At 41.0% G+C, this 19,238-nt stretch overlaps 1 protein-coding gene across 1 annotated transcript; it reads left to right on the forward strand.

The window, feature by feature from the left end:
- The first annotated feature begins 9,552 nt into the window (after positions 1 to 9,552).
- lnpk (lunapark, ER junction formation factor) lies at positions 9,553 to 19,221 on the forward strand. The gene is given in 16 exon segments (XM_061790036.1): positions 9,553 to 9,608; positions 9,960 to 10,001; positions 10,609 to 10,659; positions 10,751 to 10,887; positions 10,965 to 11,023; positions 11,099 to 11,139; positions 11,328 to 11,411; positions 11,508 to 11,559; positions 12,661 to 12,771; positions 12,966 to 13,058; positions 13,136 to 13,241; positions 13,376 to 13,446; positions 13,660 to 13,830; positions 15,595 to 15,632; positions 15,634 to 15,676; positions 16,959 to 19,221. Coding segments are annotated over 16 exon segments (1,302 nt in total). The 5' UTR covers positions 9,553 to 9,581; the 3' UTR covers positions 17,135 to 19,221.
- Positions 19,222 to 19,238: the final 17 nt, after the last annotated feature.

A 19,238-nucleotide genomic window follows, 5' to 3' on the forward strand; every position in this document is an offset into this window, starting at 1 on the left:
TCCCTCAAGGGTCAGTTCTTGGACCCCTTCCGTTCAGCCCGTTCCGTTGGGTCAAATTCTTCAGAACCTAAATGTTGACGATCATAGCTATGCAGATGACAGACAGTTCTAGATAGCGCTGTCTCCAGATGACGACAGTTGAATTGAGGTGTTGTGTCACTGTCTAAAAAAAAATGAATAATAATAACTGGATGAGCCCAAACTTTCTTCAATTAAAGCACAATTGATTTTGATTAATTGATTTTGGCAGGAAAGAAAAGAGGATTGTTGTTAGTAAATACCTGGAGTATAGACCAAGCCCCAAGTGTCAGTCTCTTTCAGTCCAGGTTAAAAACATGCTTTTTATAACATCTCCACTTTAAAACGCTCTTCCCTGCCATGTACGTTCTTTCTAAAATGTTTTTAAACGTTTTTTTTTAAGCTGCTTTTTTTGTATTTGTGTTTATTTTTAAAATGCTTCTCATCACGTAAATTCTGCGATTCTTTACACTTTGAGAATCGCTGTTTGAACTTTTTACACATCCATACGAGGCTGAAGTCCATTCCTGTCGGGCTTCTCTCTGTCCAACTTCTTCTCCTTCATCCCTCTATTCTGGAACCGGATCGTCGCCGGTCTGCAGCAGCAGCAGCAGCAGCAGCGACGACGACGAAATTTTGCAGGTGTCATAAAAGAATATTCATATTCATTCAGCATAGCCAAAAAAATTTGAAAAAAACAAAACAAAAAACAAAAACAAACTGAATGGATTTCGTAACACACCTAAAACTCATGTTCTGTTCCTTTCTCAGGAACACTAATCATTTTTTTTTCCGGGTCAAATTGACCCAGGCCATGTTTCATTGTCTTTGAAACAAAAACAACAAAAAAAAGAAAAACAAATCCAGTTATAATATAATCACATCATTAAAAATGTTCTTACTCGACTACTTTGATTCTTTCTTATCTCGGTTTTGAACATCAAGCGTCAGTTTCAGCCGAGACATAACAAAAGTCGTCGTCGTAAATCCATTCCCAATCAATAAATCAATCAATAACATTGCCAAATAGTTGAAGCCACCGTTGCTACGAAACATGCAAATAAATGGGAAATCTCCCCCCCCCCCCCCCCCACCCCCTGTTGTTAAATAAAATGTAACGTTGACCCTTCTGATACAATTATCATAGAATATTTGAAGATCACGTATGCTCTTAGAGTCTTTCATTATTGCAAGTAAAATACTGACTTGTATTTTAAATAACATTTGGATTGTTTTCGTTCAAAACAAAATCACTTTCGGTGTAGAATTTATTTTTCAAATATGTTACCGACATATTTAAACCGTTCTCGCGACCTAAAAATATAAAGTGTACTTTTGCGCTTGAACGGTTTCAGTGGATGTGTCATTTGTATTATTGAGATATAATAGTAAAGACTGCTTTAGTCACGCGTTTGAAAAAGAGGAATACTCACGTTTGGTCTGGAATTGTTTTAGCAGGCTATAATAATTGACAATATTTCAACCGATCCTATAATTGATTCGATATTATTTTCGCACATGCATCGAGCTTGTAAATGAAAACACGTTTGCTGTTCAATTGTTTTGAGTATTCTTTTTATGATTGAAATGCTAATGTCAACCTAAAAGTTGACTGAAGTTCTATTTAGACCTTGTTTGTTTATTCTTATTTTTTATTGACGAAAGTTTGTGTTGTGGCGGCGAGGCGGCTCCACCTGGTCCTGCCTCCCGGCCTCCGGTGACAGGAGAAGCGTGTTGCCGGGAGCGGCGAAAATGCGGCCGTGTCGCGGGAGGACGCCCCGCCCCCGCCCCCGCCCCCGCTAGGCTCCGGGAAGCAGAGCCAGTTTTATTTTGCAGTTGGAATGGTTGTTGTCGTCACGTCAAAGTTTAGGACGTAAAAGTCAAGATGACGCTTGGGGGAGGAAAAAAAAAAAGAAAAATCTCCACACTTTGACCTTGAGCCTGCCCACATGTTTTGCTCTGCGGGGTACAATTAAACGAAGGCACCGAATGTTTTTGCTGTTACAACCGTGACCGGCCTGCGTGGACTGTCTCCATGCATTTGACTTCAGTTGGATTATGATTATTATTATGATTATTATTATTTTCCTCCGTGCTGCAAAAAAAAAAAACAACCCAAAAAACATTCGTCGGGATCCCGCTGCCCCAATGAGAGCCACAGTGCAGCGTCGGAGTGAAACTGGATCAATTCTATCATCTCCGTGTAAACGAGACATTCGCCGATGCTTTTTTTTTTGGGTCGGTTCAAGTCACACCTTTGTGGTGATCTAGTCGATAATTACATGGAGGGTGGAATTGAAACGAGGCTGCTGAGCCCCCTTTGGGTCCGAAGGGGGGCTGTGGGAATGAACCGCACTTGATCTTAAATCTTTGACGGACAGCATCGCTGATGTCCAAAGCAGATTGAGTTTTGAATGTCAACCAATGAGTCTAGCAGTTGCTCGGGCTCCAAAATGGTTGGCAACGGCCTCGCTGGAGTCCAGTAAATCTGAGAGGAGACGGCTCGGTTCTGCTTCTGCTCAGGTTTTTTTAAAAAAACATTTTTTTATGGTCCAACGGGAAGATTTCCTTATCGCGACTGCAGCCAAACGTCTGCTAGCGGTCGACTCTGTGGAGATTTACAAGCAATTACATGGGAGAAGATTCTGCCTTTGCAAAGGAAAATGCTCATTTTTGAGTCTCGATTAACAATGTTTGTCATTGGCACACTGAGATGTTCCCGCAGATGGAGTTGTACATATTTTCATTTGAATCAATTTATAAAACGCCAAAGAAAGAAAAGTTCCACCCGGAAGCACATTTGCACCACGTGAAGCCATGTTTCACACGGACATTGATTGCAGATGGACACGGTGTTGCGCCAATGATAAACTTTATCGAGCGTCGGCAAGTGATTTTAAAAACACTTTTAAGACAGATGTGTAATGTACATGTAACACGATAAGCAGGAGTGAGCTGAATGCTACTAGTTAGCGGTTTGGACCTCAAATGGTCATCGCCGGCAAGCGCTAATGCTAATCGCGATTGCTAACCATTTAGCATTTTGCTGTCTGACATTCTGTACACCAGATTTATGCCGTACACTCAGCACCAAAATATGCAGATTAAGGATTGAAGTCCATCCCTCGTAAATGGGAATAAAATGCATTTTAGTCGTAAAAAAAGATTAAAATAAAAATAAATGCAATAGTGTGCGTGTGCGTGTGTTGATTATTATTTGACCAATAATCAAAAGGTTCAATAGTGACAGCCTTGGTAATGAGCCTCCTGATGTGTGGCGACGTCTTGTTTTGACATTGGCCACTGTTATACAAGTGTAAAAGGAAGTTAACACATAACTTCCTCCGTAGCGTGTGGCTAACAGCAGCTAGCGGCGTCCACGCGATCTCTTGTTAAACTGCCACCGTCGTTCTTTTAATAAAGCAGCCGAGGCGCAGATGGAGCAATAAATCCCGCTTTTAATTGACCTGCTCACTTGACAGCGGTAAAAGGTACGTCTTTGTCTTTTCCCAAAGATTTATGGCGCGTGTTAGTTGCACGAGTCGGAAGGGGATTTTCCACGTCGCGCCGTGTGCTAACTGGAAAATGAGTCGCCCCGATGGAGAAACTCGCCGGCTGACACTTAATCTTAACCTCTTTTTTCTTTTTCTTTTTTTTTTTTTGTTAACAGCTTTTTGTGGCGTCCATGATGGGTAATGCGCACAATTCTTACGTTCCGGCTGCGGATTAGGGAAAAGTGACGCCCGACTTCCTGAGAATTTTCCGCCGTCCTATTCAGAGGTGGCGGCACTAGTCCAAAATTGTTCTCAAGCAAAAGCAGCCTACTGTTACTTTAAAATAATATGACTCCAATAAAAGTAATCAATAAATAAAAAATAATAATGACTTAACCTGCAAGTAAGAGTAAGTACACAATGAAAAAAAAAACTCAATTACTGTAAGTACACAATGAAAAAAAAAAAAAAACTCAATTACTGAGTCACTGGTGAGTATAACTTCTGATTTTATATTTTTTGAATCAGTGCATGAATGTCAAATAAGCAAGTTCCGATATTGTCCAACAAGATGACTTGTAACTAAAACAATAAAAAAAATGACATCTTTATGAAATCACACCAATGAAGCAAGCAAGTTCAGCCACGAAAAAAGTTTTCTCAAGCTCAATGTGGAGTTCTTGTAGGCTGAAATGCGGACATTTTTAGGCCGTTGTTTTCAGATGAGCGCAAAATAAAAGCGGCGAGCAGAATGAAGCGCAACGTCGCGGTGTCAGAGTAGGTTTTCTTGGAAACGAAAATACTCAAAAGTAAAAATCGGTTGTTAACTTCCTTTTACACTTGTGAGATGCGAGCAGCGTGTCTGCGAACGTACAAAGTTGAGATAGTCTTATCTTTTTTTTTTTCGTTTTGTTTTGGCCACTTTTACTTACGGGTATTGTTTACGGTTGGGGCCATTTGGTAGTAAAAAGTGCAACTTAAAAAAAAAAAAAAAAAAAAAAAAGATGGCTACCAGCCTTCTGAATTGGATTATGTTCATTTCTCCCACTGTGCGAAACATATCTGAACTCTAATCAGACATAAATAAATATGTATTGGCAGTGTATTTCTATTTGTGCTTTTCAGCAGGTGTCAAAATATATACTTTCAAAGACCATAATTAACAATATGACAAAAATATAGCACGAGCAGGCCAACAAAGTCATAATTTTGTGGCATTTCATCCGTCTATAACTTGCTTCCGGAAAGCGTGACCCTGCTATGTCAATCAAATGACGTCATATGTGTGTGGGGCGAGAGCGTGAGGGGTTAATGTCACAAGTGTGTAACATCATGCGAGCCCAGGGTCAACTAGTTTTAACAACTTCACCTGTTTTTGATGTCATTACACATGCGACAGCACTAAAACGGCCCATTACCTGCGAATGCAACACCGTTGTTAAACTTTTACAACCCGCTGGCACACACTTATGAGAACTGTTTGCTTTGGGTTGTGCATACACTGTGTGTGTGTGTGTGTGTGTGTGTGTGTGTTTGTGTGTGTGTCCGCGTGTGTTTCTAACTACAAAAAAAAAAAAAAAAAAAAAGACGAGACGAGAGCTTCTGTTTTTAGGCTAAGTCCAAAAAAAAATTCAGCAAATAAAATGGGAAGTGGCCGTTGCAGTGCTTGTTGTACAGCCCCAATGTTAAAAAAATATAAATAAAAAATGTCAATAAAAAGTGAGCATTTTTCTTTTAGATTAGTCGATGGTGTACCTAATGACGTGCCCCGTGCCTCCATGGTTGAAAAAGTGCGCACACAACAACATCAAACAATTCCTTCATCATTTTTTATTTTGTAATTTTTTTTTATTTTAATGCATAAAATGTGAGAATCCTTAACGGTTTGCGTGCATTTTTTTAAATTTTTTTTTTATTTTTGGCGAGCTTCCCTGCAGTGCGATTGGGCCCAAAATCGATGCGAAAGCTTATCTGGGCTCGACTGTTCGAACGCTCATCCGCCCTCGTGACCTGCAAAGCAAATATGAAAAACTAAAAGAAAAAAAAAGAAAAACCAAACAACATAAACAAACAAAAAAAGTCTTTTTGGTCGCAACTTATCAATGAGACCCAACACGAAACGAAAAATATCAGAACCATTTCAGAAAGATTAGCAGCCATCCTGCACGTAAAATGCAACACTTCATTAGCACATGATCAAATTATGAATACATGTTCCTGTAGCTTTTTAATTTTTATAATAATAATAATAATAATAGTCGTGATATTTTTTTCTAAGCACCTTTTGTGGCCCCTTACGGACATTGTACGTCAACAAAGTTTTAAACAAAAGAAACAAAACAATGAGAAATACAGTTATTAGGCGATCTTCAACATGCAGGTGGATTTTGAGTTTTGATTTGAAAGTAGGGAAAGACGATATGTAATGTAAAGGTGAAATCATGTAAATATTATGATTTCATTGTTGATTTCCGCTTGTGTGGTGAAAAAAAAATCATTAAATAAAAAGGGCTCTTTAAATTACATTTATCATCATCAGCATCATTTGAATGATTGAATAATAATTAGTTGATGACTACATAAGAAGAACAAGAGACGGCGCTGAAAGAAAGAAAACAAAAATGAAACCACATCAGTTTCGCAAACTTTGCAAACTTTGCAATTAATACGTTTGAGTGAAATGAAGAATTTCTTTCCTGGCAAAAATAACTGAAATTCCAATGACGAATATTGTCGTCCTTTAAAGCCTTTTTTTTTTTTTTTTCCGGTGGAAAATTGCAAATAGTCGAAAGGTCCTGCATTGTTATCATTATTATTATTTGTATTTTTAAACGGAGCTTTTGGTCATCAACATATCCATAAAACATGTACAAGATATTATCTCTAATATATACACACTTCACGTGCAAATTAGACGCATCTTTTTTCGTCATATGCACGTTATTTCCCCCCCCATTATTTTTTTTATATTTTATGAAAAAAAAAACATAATTCCACTCAGCTTTGATGACGGCCCGCCATCAACAATGCGTGTGTGTGTGTGTGTGTGTGTGTGTGTGTGTGGACATCTGTCCTCTTGGACATTAGCGTCTTTTGTGGTCGTCTTTTTAATTGGACACTCTCGGACCGCCAAGTCCAATAAATGACGACGCCCGCCACCCCCCATTGCCCCCCCCCCCCCCTACACCCGCCCCCCTAAAGTGACTTTGAACCAAAGTGTCACAAAGTGTGCACGCACGCAAGCAAATGGCGCGTCCTCAATGAGCACGCGCACGCGCACATTTTGTTTCAGTCAACGCGCCCCAATTTGAATTCAATTCCGACGCCCAAATTGTGCACGTGACCGTTGAAACAATTCCAATCTTGAACGTTGCCAATCACTGCCGGCGTTCATGTCAATAGAGATTTTTAATAAGCTCTCTATTTCCCCCCCCCCCCCCCCTAATAAATCGTTCTTAATTGTTGTTATCCTCTTAATATCAACCGTGTGCATAAAGCCAAGTCAACGTGGCTGTAATCAATATGAATATGCATAAAGGCAAGTAAACTTGGCTGCAATGAAGATGAACATTCAGTAGTAAAAGTGCCATTTTTTCATTTCAGCTGTCAGAAGCTTTTGTGTGTGCGTGTGTGTGTGCGTGTGTTTGGTTTATTCGACTAAATCTCACTGAATTTAAAAGCCAAATGAATTACATTGATGAATTCATCGACTCCCTTTTTAAATGGAAATAAATGATTCATAGGAGATGACAAAAACCTCTACTAGAGGGCTTAACAGTATACGAAGCGTGACAGTTTTACATTTTTTTTTTAAAATTATGAAATATAAACCATCCAATTATAGAATTCCACATATTTAAAAAATGAAAATAAAAGATTCTAGAAAATACATAAAACATGTCAACATGTTTGTGCTTTATTTATTGTTATTTTGTCTTTGATTAAATTACAAAATATGAAACTAATTATACATTAGAGTGTAAGGTTGCATTCGTAAAAAATACCGCAGGGCTTATAATGAAAACTGGAACCACCTTTTTTGTGATAATGCAATGATTTTGCATATCATATTCCGTCATATTTCTCGCCGCCTGCATTTTTTTTTTTGTGCCATCACGCAGTGCGGCGCATGTAGATGAGGTGCAACGTGTCCGCGCGCGTTACCGCCTGTGACAAAATGTCTTCCGTTAAATCTGTGACTACAACGAGCACGATAAAGATGAATTTAATGTCTTTGCTGAAATAATGAGGATCCGCGCGCACATTTGAGCATATTCTGCGGAAATATTTGCATGGTAACTGCGCGGCCTTGGCGGAACTCTGCTGCTTTATTACAGCTCAGTCAAGCGCCGGAAAAAAAAAAAAATTAAAGTTCGGGTTATGTTCGGTGAATTCAAAGCAACACAGACGCGTGTGGGTGTTTTTTTTTTTTTTTATGACGTCGATAATTCTTCACCACGCAGAGGAAGCTCGCACGGCGCCAGTCAAACATGAAGGCCGCGCGCATGCACGCGTTCATTCGTGATCATATTCCACGTGACCGCATGCAATTAGTGTCTTTTGGTGGTGATTTGCTGGTAAACCGGTGTGACTTTTAACACACGCACACACACACACAAAAAAAAAACAACAACCGGGAGGACTTGCAATTATGGTTTTATGGAAGAAGGTGGTTCTGCTATGAATTTTAATAACCAGAGACAATGAAACGTGTGTTACGCCTCCATTAGTGAGTGAAATACGCGAGCAGTCCGTTAAATGATGAGGCATCTCCAGATGAGCGCTTTTGCTTTTGCCACGTCCCGTGAACTTGTCAAATAGCGCCCGGTAGCGGTGAAAATGTTCATTACATCAGGTACGTTCGACTTTTTTTCTCCACCCGTATGAATTATTTTGTCATCTTGAACACACATGCGTTAAATTTGAAAAAAAAAAAATCTAAATACGTGATTAATTCAAACTAGGGGTGGTTTCAATGCAAATGTAAGCGTTAATGCATAAATAATCACGTTACGTTTGTTTTGTTTACTAAGTAAGCCTCGAATGTTTGCGTGTGAAAAGCGTGTTTGAGGAAAAAACTACAACACATAGGATTCTGGGTAGTGATTCACACTCCAACTCTCTGGGTTTGTCATTACTCCGCGCTGCCAAACTCACCTCTAATCGTATTTTGAAAATTAAAAATCAATAGATATGAAAAATAATCTCGACAAAAACGACGACGTGTGGGTGCTGAAAATCGTGTTCAGGAAGAAAAACTACAATGCGAGGAATTATTTGTCGCAGCTCATCACCCGCCCGCGGCCACTTCCTTTTTCGTCATCACTCCGCGCCGCAAGCCGTTCTTGTTCTGTCACGTCAAACCGAAGCGTAAAAAGTCTTCTGTTTGCTTTTCAACGCTACTTTTGACGAAATGACCAGATAATTGAACCCCGGAAACAACCCAGAATGTGAGTACACTGATTACAGACCAAATACATTTGAAATCCCGCCCTTGTTGCGCGTGTACGACAACTGCTAAGCGGCTAAATGAGCAAAACAGAGTTTGGATCGGAAGTGCGGGCGACTGTCCAGTAGTTAGCCTCGTTCGCGACCATGTGACCAATGCTTATAAATGAACTCGGGCATGTTTTCGTCCTAGTTTCTGTGGACCTAACATCACGGTGGCGTGTAGCCAATTAGCGGGCTTAGTGCTAAGTGGGCACTTGCAGGCTGTTGGCATACAATGAGTGCTGAGTGGGGAAGAAAACGTCTTCATCTTATGACGTTGATCACTGATGAAGATGCATGTGGTTTGATGGCATTAGCACAGAACAGGGTGTTGCATATGTGCCTAGTTTTGCACTATTATTCCCAGGTTGAGTCTCTTTAAGCCCCCAACTACAGCGGCCATTACGCTCAGCTTTTCTTTCAGTGACGTCAGGAGCAAATGGTGCTGGTTAAATACATAAGCAGAGTGCATCGTTTGGTTTTAGGAGGATTACATGCTGAATTTACTCCGAGCTAGCTGCTAAAAAACACTGCTTCTTGTGTTCCACAGTGAGGCAGAAGAATCGACAAGAAGGCGCCATGGGGGCCGTGCTGTCACGATGGAAGGTGAGGAAGCGCTTTTCCCCACCCGCCATGTCAGAAGTTCTTCCGGGTGGCAAACGGCGACGCTTTCTCCGGCACGGCACCACCAGTAAACAAACCCTTCCATGTCATGTGACCGTCGCAGAGCAATTGCGAAAACGGGGGAAACTATTTCTGTGCCGCGTTGTCATGCGGCGACGATATTTCAAGGGACAATTCTCTGGCGCGCAACTCGTGCTCTCTGTTCGAGTCGAAGGGAGGGAGGGAGCCAGTCCAAGCAGCCGATCACGTTCACACTTTGTTTTGAATTGCGAACGTGTCCATGAAAACTGCTTTTTGACGAATGAGCGTTATTTTCTTTGTTATTTCATGCAGACGAAACCAACCACAGTGGAGCAGCTGGAGAACCTGGACAAGGTGATGGCTTATTATTGATCCTCATTTCGTATACCACCATACTGACAACAATAATATACGTGTTATTTGTTTCATTATATATACACACACAGATTTATTTTGTCGTACTTGTTTAGTAGTATAACATTTTTTTCATTTTATTTATTTTTATTACTTTATGTGCAGCGCACCCAAGTGATCACCAAAAACGAAGCAGGGGTTTTATTCCTAAAAAGTGTATATAATATTGCAAAGCACAGTAATGTTATGCACTGTTTGAACATTAACACGGTGCTTAAATGTAGGCGAAGAAAAATCTGTACTGAAACAAAAACGATGCAATTACAAATGTATTGCACGTAAACAGTTACATTTAAATTGTACCCAAATAAACGTTTGGAAAGATTCTAAAAGATTAAATGAAAATGTAATGTCAAGAGAAAAAAAAAGTTAAACACAACTGAACCGTCCATAAATGGGACTGGATTAAAAAAAAAACAAAAAACGTCAAGCCACTGTATGCACATGCAATTGAGTCATTCTGTAGCATACCACTAGAGGGAGCCTGCATAGCACACTTTGAGGATTCTTAGAATGACCATTAACATTCCATCTGTTCCCTTTGCAGGAGATTAAGGAGCTGGAGGAGTTTCGAGCCAAAAACCAGCGACTCCAAAAGGTGCACTTGACTCGCAGTCGAAACTGTTGGAGGCGCTCGTTGTTTCTTTGACCTCATTGCTGCGTGTGTGTGTGTGTGTGTGTGTGCGCAGTTGTGGGTGGGCCGGCTGCTCCTCTACTCGTCCGTCTTCTACCTGCTGACCTGTCTGGTGGTCTATTGCCTCTACCTGCCCGACCAATGGCTTCACAGATTGGCCATGGCCCTGCCTTTCTTCGTCTACCCGGTGCTGTGAGTAGACGCAAAGTGGAACGTCTTGAGATGTCGTTTTCTTTGTCGTCCGTAACGAGCGTCCGTCTCTCCTCCAGGGTGTGGTTCATCCGGAAGTTGCTCATTTTTCTCTTCTGCAAACGTACCGAGAGGAACAGTAAGTTAACAATTAAGAAAGTGAATTTTCCATAGCAGGTCCCTTTTCAGACATATTTTTTCTCTTGTTTTTCAGGTGACATCCTGGAAGAATTAAAGGTTACCCAAAAAAAGATAGTAAGCTTGCATCATCTGTTCCAATTAGGAATTCAGAATATATACATATATTTTTTGACTTCTCATCTGCGTTAATCGGGATGGCTTGTTGAAGCATCTTCAGGTCTCGCGTGAAGCTTTCCTTCCAAAACGTTTTGCTCAAATGTGTCCCAGTTTGGAATCGAAGATGCCCCGCTTTGTTTTTGCAGCTCGAAGAAGTGATGGAAACGGAGACGTACAAAAATGCCAAACTCATACTGGAACGCTTCGACCCGGAAGCAAAGAAGAAAGCCGTGGGTGTTCTTTTATTTTATTATTATTATTATTTTTTTTTAAATTTAATTTTTGTATTTTGTAAACTTTACTGTCCACTGATTTGTACAATGCAGGAGATGGAGTCAACGCCAGTACGACCTCAGATGACTCCCAGGCCTGGACAAGGTACCTTCCACACATTTTCTTTGACACAAATATGAAGCATCTTATTTGACATATTAGGGTCTAGAATGGGGTATAATAGCAATAACCTAACCTTATAAAATTGGGTATAATAGTAAGTGTGTCCTGGGGAAAATCCCAAAACAGATTGGTAGATGAACAATTCTCCAAAATCAAAGCCAACTGCTTTTGCGTCAAGCTATTTATTGCCACTCGCAGTTAAACGTACGAAACATAAATTAAAGAGAATTACATTGTGTGTATTTGAAACAACGACATAACTTTGCCTTGGGAAAACCTGCTATCTTAGCGCCGATACATTGATGAATGTAACGGTTAATGAAACTAGCATTGTTGCAGTGTTTTAACCCTGTTAGCAATGGATATTTGAACACTAAGAGTGCAGCAATACATAAACATAGACAATATAATGATACAGTGAAACGCCACTATTCATGGGGGATAAGGACCGGACTGCAAATATATTAAAAAATCTGCGGATAATTTACGCCCTTTATAATTGCTTTGGTATTTATTATTATTATTATTATTTTTAACCTCCCAAAATCTTGAATAAGCAGGGATAAACCACCAATAAGCGTTTTTTTTTGGAGTTGGTCCCCCCATAAAAAGAAATAAAACATTTGAACCAAACATTGCTGCAGCTATGATCAGCTTCTTTTACATCTGTATGTATTATACTGCCACCTGGTGGCTATATCGCACAGACCAGAGGGAGCTGCACAATGAATTAATCGTCATTCTCCATTCCGCTTCATTATTACTGTATGTTTTTATTTCGTAAAATAATGTAAGGCTGTTTTTCTGATTAAAAAAAATCTTTCACATTTTTTGGGTTTGCATTCATTTTAATGGGGTCAAATTATTTGTGATGAGTTTTTTTGCGTTACAAGTGTGGCCACAGAATAAATTCAACTTGTAAGTCAAGGCACCGCATGCAAATGTTGGTCATCCATAGATGATAAAATACTGGAGATGCATTTTCAATTTATAATCCATGTCTTTGGTTTATTTTTCTCCGAAAAGATTTGAATATCGGAAGTTGTAATTTCACGAAAGTACATCATGGCATATTATTCTCAGACATTCGCCAGCGCGGCGTGGCCGTGAGCCCCCCGTGCACCCCCGCCGCCGTGGCGATGACCCCCCCGCCCGGAGGCCGACCCGCGCCGGGCCCCGGGGCCGCACCTGTGGGTGAGTGAACAGCAAGCACCTATACGGTTTGCTTCGACAGCATTCTGTTCATTGCTGCATTCCCTCACTCCCGACTAGTCTCCAAAATGACTTTGATTCCATTTTGGAATAAGGCTGTCACATAACAAAATGTGGAAAAAGTCAGGCGCACCGTGATGCGCTCGCGTCTTCATGCGGTGCCGCTCTCCCTCCAGAACGTGTCCTTCTTTCAGCTCCAGGCGGACCGCCCGAGCGAGGCGCCCTGTCTGCCGCAGGCAGGATCCCCTGCTCCCCTATACCTGGTGTAGGTAAGCTGGAATGACTTCCGAAGCCAAGCACGGAGAGCTACTGTACAGTGCGTGATGAAGTCCTCGCTGATGTCCAGGCCTGCATCCTCCCGGTCCTCCACTGGCGAGACCCGTTCTGCCCAGAGAGAGGGGGGCTTTGGACCGAGTGGTTGAGTACCTGGTGGGAGACGGGCCGCAGAACCGGTAATAAGGAAGGAACGAATGAATGGAGTTCCTCCACAGGGAGCTCCGCTGACGACCTTCATGTTGTCCACATGGTGGTGCTGTTCAGTCGGTGTCGGCTCACCCGAATCAACTCTTCTTCTGCATTCCGTCAGATACGCCTTAATCTGTCAGCAGTGCTTCTCCCACAATGGCATGGCCCTGAAAGAAGAGTTTCGATACCTTGGTAAGAACCTGTAACGTTACAAAACAACAACAACAACAAAATCCAATTGGGAAAAAATGGAAATAGAAATATTGTATCACTTTTGACACCACATTGTGTCCACATTAGGGAAAGGCAAAAAAAAATCAAGCTTGAGCATGGTTTCACCTGATGCTGACTGATTGTGATTGAAGCAACTTCCCCATTTGCTGTTTTGTTCGTCCGTCTCGCCAGCCTTCCGCTGCGCTTATTGCTACTTTCTGAATCCGGCCCGGAAGACGCGTCCGCAGGCTCCCGTGCTGCCGGAGTTCAGCTACGAGAGGAGGCTGCGTGCCGAGTCGCCGTCCCCGGGACCGACGCCGCGCTCTGGCACCGACACGGAGGAGAGCGCGCCCCCCTCTGCAGGTCAATACGCTTGCACACACACACACACACACACACACGGGAACGAAACAAAACGTCAGGGACTCCAATTCGAATATATTTCCTCTGGGAGGTTCGGTCCAGTTGAAGGCATGGAAGCGTGAGTCACAAATAGCTTGACATCGTCACTGCCAATCAATTCAACAAAGATGTTTAAGATGTAAACTAGTAGAGATTAACGGTGTGAACATTTTATATCACGATTGTGGTGCTCAAAATAATTAGTTCTCTGTATTATCGCAATATTAGTAAAGAAATGCACCGAAAACAAGCTCTGTTTTTAAAATCAGCTACCTTGTGCATTGTGAGGAAGGAGTATTGTGGCCACCCGATGAGATTGGAGTTGTATATATAATATATATATATATATATATTTGAGAAAAAAGTTGTATTGTCAGTAAAAAAAAAAAACTACCAATGTGCTTGCTAAAAAAAAATAAAAAATTGCTTTTTCTCTTTGTAGCGTCTCATTCATCCAGGTCATCATCATTTTGCAAAGTTTGAATCAAGGCAACTAGACTCGTTTTTTTTTAAAAATTAATTTTGTCTTTTTTCCCCAAAATGTTAAAAAATGACAAAAGCAATTATACTATTAGGTTCACAATGTTTTCAATAGACTTTACACCGAGTTTATCCGCTGATCGGTATCGGCCGATATTTAGCATTTTATGCAATGACCTCATTGATCGGCTCCGCAAAAGACATTGACTCAGTATATTTGAATCCAAAAGCTAGTTTATTTTTAGCCTCGTCGCGCGTCTTTTGACGTAGTACTGAAAATATCTGACGGCCAATGAAGCTATTTAAAAAAAAAAAAAAAAAAAAAAAACCTGTGTGTAAAAACGGCGAGGAAGAGACAACACGTAAGACGACAAGACAAATTTGGTCTTTCACGATTGCACTGTCAGACGGCTGCAATCAAATCTTGTATTCCGATACCACCGCAATCCCGTTTTTTTGCGATCATTGGGCTTTAGCTTGTCAACTCAAATGCGACCGGATACACTCGTTACCGTGGCGACGACAACAAGAGTGGAGCGAGCCGACTTTGTATTCTAAGGGCAAAATGGTCACCGTTCTGTCGAATCACGCTCTGAAGTGTCGGTGTGGGCGAAGTCATTTTAATTAAAAATAAAGTCATTTAATTTAATTAATTCTGTCACTTTGCCTCACTGGCATAAATAGAAGAACATTATTGGTTGTAAATATATTTTTTGAGCAAGTTAGTACACAAGTGTATACAGTAAATGAGCAGGTCATTTCAAGAGACACATTCCTCCATCTTGTGATCGGATCGGTGATCTGTTATTGTTTTTTGAAACTCACTGGTGATCGATCCTGATCGTGTAAAGCCTAGTTTTCAATATTGTCGTAATATTTGGAAAATACAATTTGGCACATCAACTGACGTTACAACTTGTATGTACATTTGTTTCCTCCAATATACATCTTTAGTTTGGCCACATTGCGACTTCCGTCTCGAAAATATAACTTTTTCTTCTAAAAACCATGCAACTTTTTTTTCAAATAGATGATCGTGACATTATTCTGGCCGCATGACCTCAATCTCGAATATATGATATCTTTTTTTCAAATATGACTGTTGCCTGATAATTTGTGTTCCTTTTGTTTCCTCCCTGCAATTTCTCACTTGCGTTTGCTTTTTACCGCGCGTGCTTCAATAACAAGCGCGTATGAGATAGCGTCGCCGAACGCCGGGTTTTAACGCTGTGATCTTGCCTCTAGCCAAGGCGCCGGCACCGTGGAGTTTGGTCCACAGTTTCCCCTGTCCAGCAGAACCCTCAGAATCAAGCTCGGCAGAGTCCAGGTTTCCCCCCCCCCCCCCCCCCACCCCCACCCCTCTCTCTAGTCCCTCTTCTTCCTTCCTCCTTTCACTTCAACTGATTTGATCTGTGATGGTACAACCAGATGGTGGCGCCGAGAACACAGCTCACGGAGTGCGCCAAATACTGTATGTCGAGTCTTAAAAGACGTTGGAATTCCATAATTGGCTCATTCCATACGACTTTTGTCTTGTATTTCGTGCACAAAGTGTGTGCGCTCTTTCGTGCGCATTCAGCAGATCATTCTCAGGAGGAGCTTGACTGATCCATTAATGGCTTTTTGTATTGACGCTGACACAACAGGCCACTTCATTAGGTATACCTGCCCTCTACCATCTCATAAGATCCAATACGTGTGAAAAATAATTCTGAAGTTACTTAAGAGTTTCAGAATATTAGTAACATGAGTACTCCACTGCAAGCTACATCCACAATAATGTATAACATACCGTTGAATTATGACCAACTCTGAGCATTATCTTTGTAAAAGGCATTTTGGATACAGCGCTTGTATTGGATCTCATGAGATGACTATTTTCATTTGCATATTAAAAGAAGAGCTCACCAGTGATTGGACACGATAAGTCAAAATAAGTACATGGACGAATATGCGATGCCTCCTCCTGGAATTTGACTCGTCTGAAAGGGGATCCACTATAATTACACACAGTCAGTGTTTAACAATTCTCTTTTTGGTGAAATACTGTATTTCCTCTAATAGGGGCCATGCCTATCATGAACGAATGCCGTAAACTATTTGGCGACAAAAATGCATCAAGTAGAAGAGGACTTTGCGATGATGTAAATGCCATGGTTTGCCCACCTCTGCAATAGACTCTGCAAGTGTGGTCGTGTCACAACGTTGTGTGCCTCTACATTTCTACACTGCAGTATATATCTTTTCATTTGATTTGGTTAAAAACTCCATTTTGACTGAATGGAAAATGGAAGAAAGCTGTTTTGGGGGGGGGGGGGGGGGAAATGCCTTACTCCCCTACCAAGTCGTAGCAGTTGAATATTTAAAACACCCCCGGGCCACGATTTATAGAATTACGGTATTCCTAATGTGTGTCATTTTCTATCGATCTGCCTTTAATCCAATAATTGACTTCTCAAGCAGTCTTAACAGCAAATCATTTTCAGTTTGAACCCTGTCAACGATTACTACTTTTTCCAACTCTGGCATGCGTCGTCATCCTCGTCGTCATCCACCATGACCTGGCACTAACTGCGCGCTGACCAACTTCTCGGTGGCGTTCCCCTCAGACGAGCGAGAGCGGGGCGAAGACGGCCACGCTGAAGCCCAGGAGGCCGAGAGCCACGGCGAGGCGGAACGGGAGGAGCGAGAAGAGGTGGTCGAGGAAGAGGAAGACGGAGAGAAAGACGAGGAAGACAAAGAGAAAGACCAAGGCGTCAGCGCTCATGCGCGTCAGCCTTCGTAGCTGCGCGGGAAAAAAGGTGTTTGCACTCGCCGCTACAGACCGTAGAAGCTAAATGCTAATCGGCACACGGAGGATTATTTGTGTCCGTGTTTATTATTAACATTATGATGAAGTATTTCATGAGTGAGCTGTTTTAGCAAGTTACGACTCCTTCGTTTAAACCAGGAGTGGGCCAAGTAGGGCTCCATTTAGCATTTATCATGAGCAAGAGTGCTGTAAAATTTCATTATTCATAATATTCGATGCCTTTTGCCCCAAATTAGTCACATTTCTGATGAAATAATTGCCAAATTTATTCATTGTAATAATCCAATTAAACAAATAATAGAAAAGGAACAATTTTACTTGTATTTTATTACATTGTTGGTTAATTTATAAAAATATAATATAAATTATATATATGTAATTTAATGGGGAAAAAATTGAGAATGAATTAATTTATTATTTAAATCAAGTAATTTACATATTTTACATCTCCATTTTACAATTGAGCTGGCCCATCTGTCCGTTGTGGCCCTTGAGCGCCAAAAGTTTGCCCAACCCTGGTTTCAACCGTAGCCTCGGTTAGCATGTTAGCATTTGACAGCCAACTCGTGATAGTTTTACCTGCAGAACAAAATGGAGGGGCAATCACTTAAATAGACCACTAGGCAAATGTCTGTCTTATTGTTAATGTGGCTTGCAAACACAAACACAACGATACCAAACCACACAGACAACAAATGGTAGAATCTTTACTAAATTGCTTTGATTTGTACTGGTCATGTATTCATGGACCCATGTTGCTGGGCAGAAGTGTTGATACTTAAAAAAACAAAAACAAAGAAAAGAAAAAAAAGAAGTAGAGAAGCACCACACAAGAAATTTGCTGTCGTAACCGAAGTTTAATTGCTACCTAGCTAACATCGATTTTCATTCTTCTTACCTCTTTTGAGCCATTTTGTCACTATTGTCACTACACATTTCTTATGCTGTACAAACTCACGAGATTGTTGCCTTGACAACTTTGGGGGCAGACGCTTCCAGTGCCCCACACAGCGAAGAGAAAGGATGGGGAGAGAAAGTAAATTGCAGTCGCCTAGTTTAGTTTCATATGTGGTTCTTCATAAGACTTTACAATTTCAATTTTTACCTGCAAACATGGGTCATTATTCTTTTTCCTGGTAACGTGACATGTTTTTGAGGTCACTTGTTGCCAGGCAGAATTCGCTTAGTCTAATAGCATCATCGCTTAAATAATCTTTCAATGTTTTCAGAAAACAAGAAAAAAAAAAGAACAAATTCAACGAACGGAGAAAACTTCCTAAAATATTATTAGCAGCATATCGTTGACCCGTTGGCAAACAAAAATTGGATGACCTTTGCTTATCGTCATTTTTACTTCATATTTTGTCACTTTGTTATCGAAATGTTTGTGGCTATTTTTGGAGCTTGTCAGCTAGGTCGCTTCACGAGCGCTGTTGCCGATTTGACTTTTTAGCGAGCAGGACTTCGTCAGAGGTGACTTCAAACGCTGGCTTCATCTGACACGCTTGCCCTTCCTCAAAGTGGTTGCCAAATGTCTTCTTGACTGCACTTGCACTGATTTTCTTCGTGTTTATTTGGCCTTCAAACGTTTGCGGCACTTTGTTTGACGACGTCAGAAGATGAGGTCCGATTAGTTTGAAGCTGGCTTTTTTTAACGACAGCGGCGAAAAAATATCGACGACGTCATGGGTGACTAGTTGACGTCAACTCAACTTCCATCACACGCGTGTCGACTTTAAAAAAAATATCAAGTTTTGCAACCCCCGACGCTGCCATAGATGGATGAACAGATACATTATTTGAAGTAAATAAAGAATCATTTTCGGCCCAATTAAGTGAAATTCAATTGTAACGCGCCGCAGCACAGTGCTTGGGAATCACTGCTTTAAATCTACTGGAGTGATTGATGCAATTTCACTTCAACGACTTAATGCTTCAACTTTGAAATATGTGTTAGTATTGAATATTTCAATGACCTCAAACTTGTCTCTTGTGTTGGCCACCGCACTGCTGGTTTTCATGACACCGTGGCCGCTAAAATAAAAGTTTTTCAGCTATAACTGGAGCGCTTAATGTT

Source organism: Phyllopteryx taeniolatus, chromosome 11 (assembly GCF_024500385.1).
Source record: "Phyllopteryx taeniolatus isolate TA_2022b chromosome 11, UOR_Ptae_1.2, whole genome shotgun sequence".
Classification (NCBI taxonomy): Eukaryota; Metazoa; Chordata; class Actinopteri; order Syngnathiformes; family Syngnathidae; genus Phyllopteryx; species Phyllopteryx taeniolatus.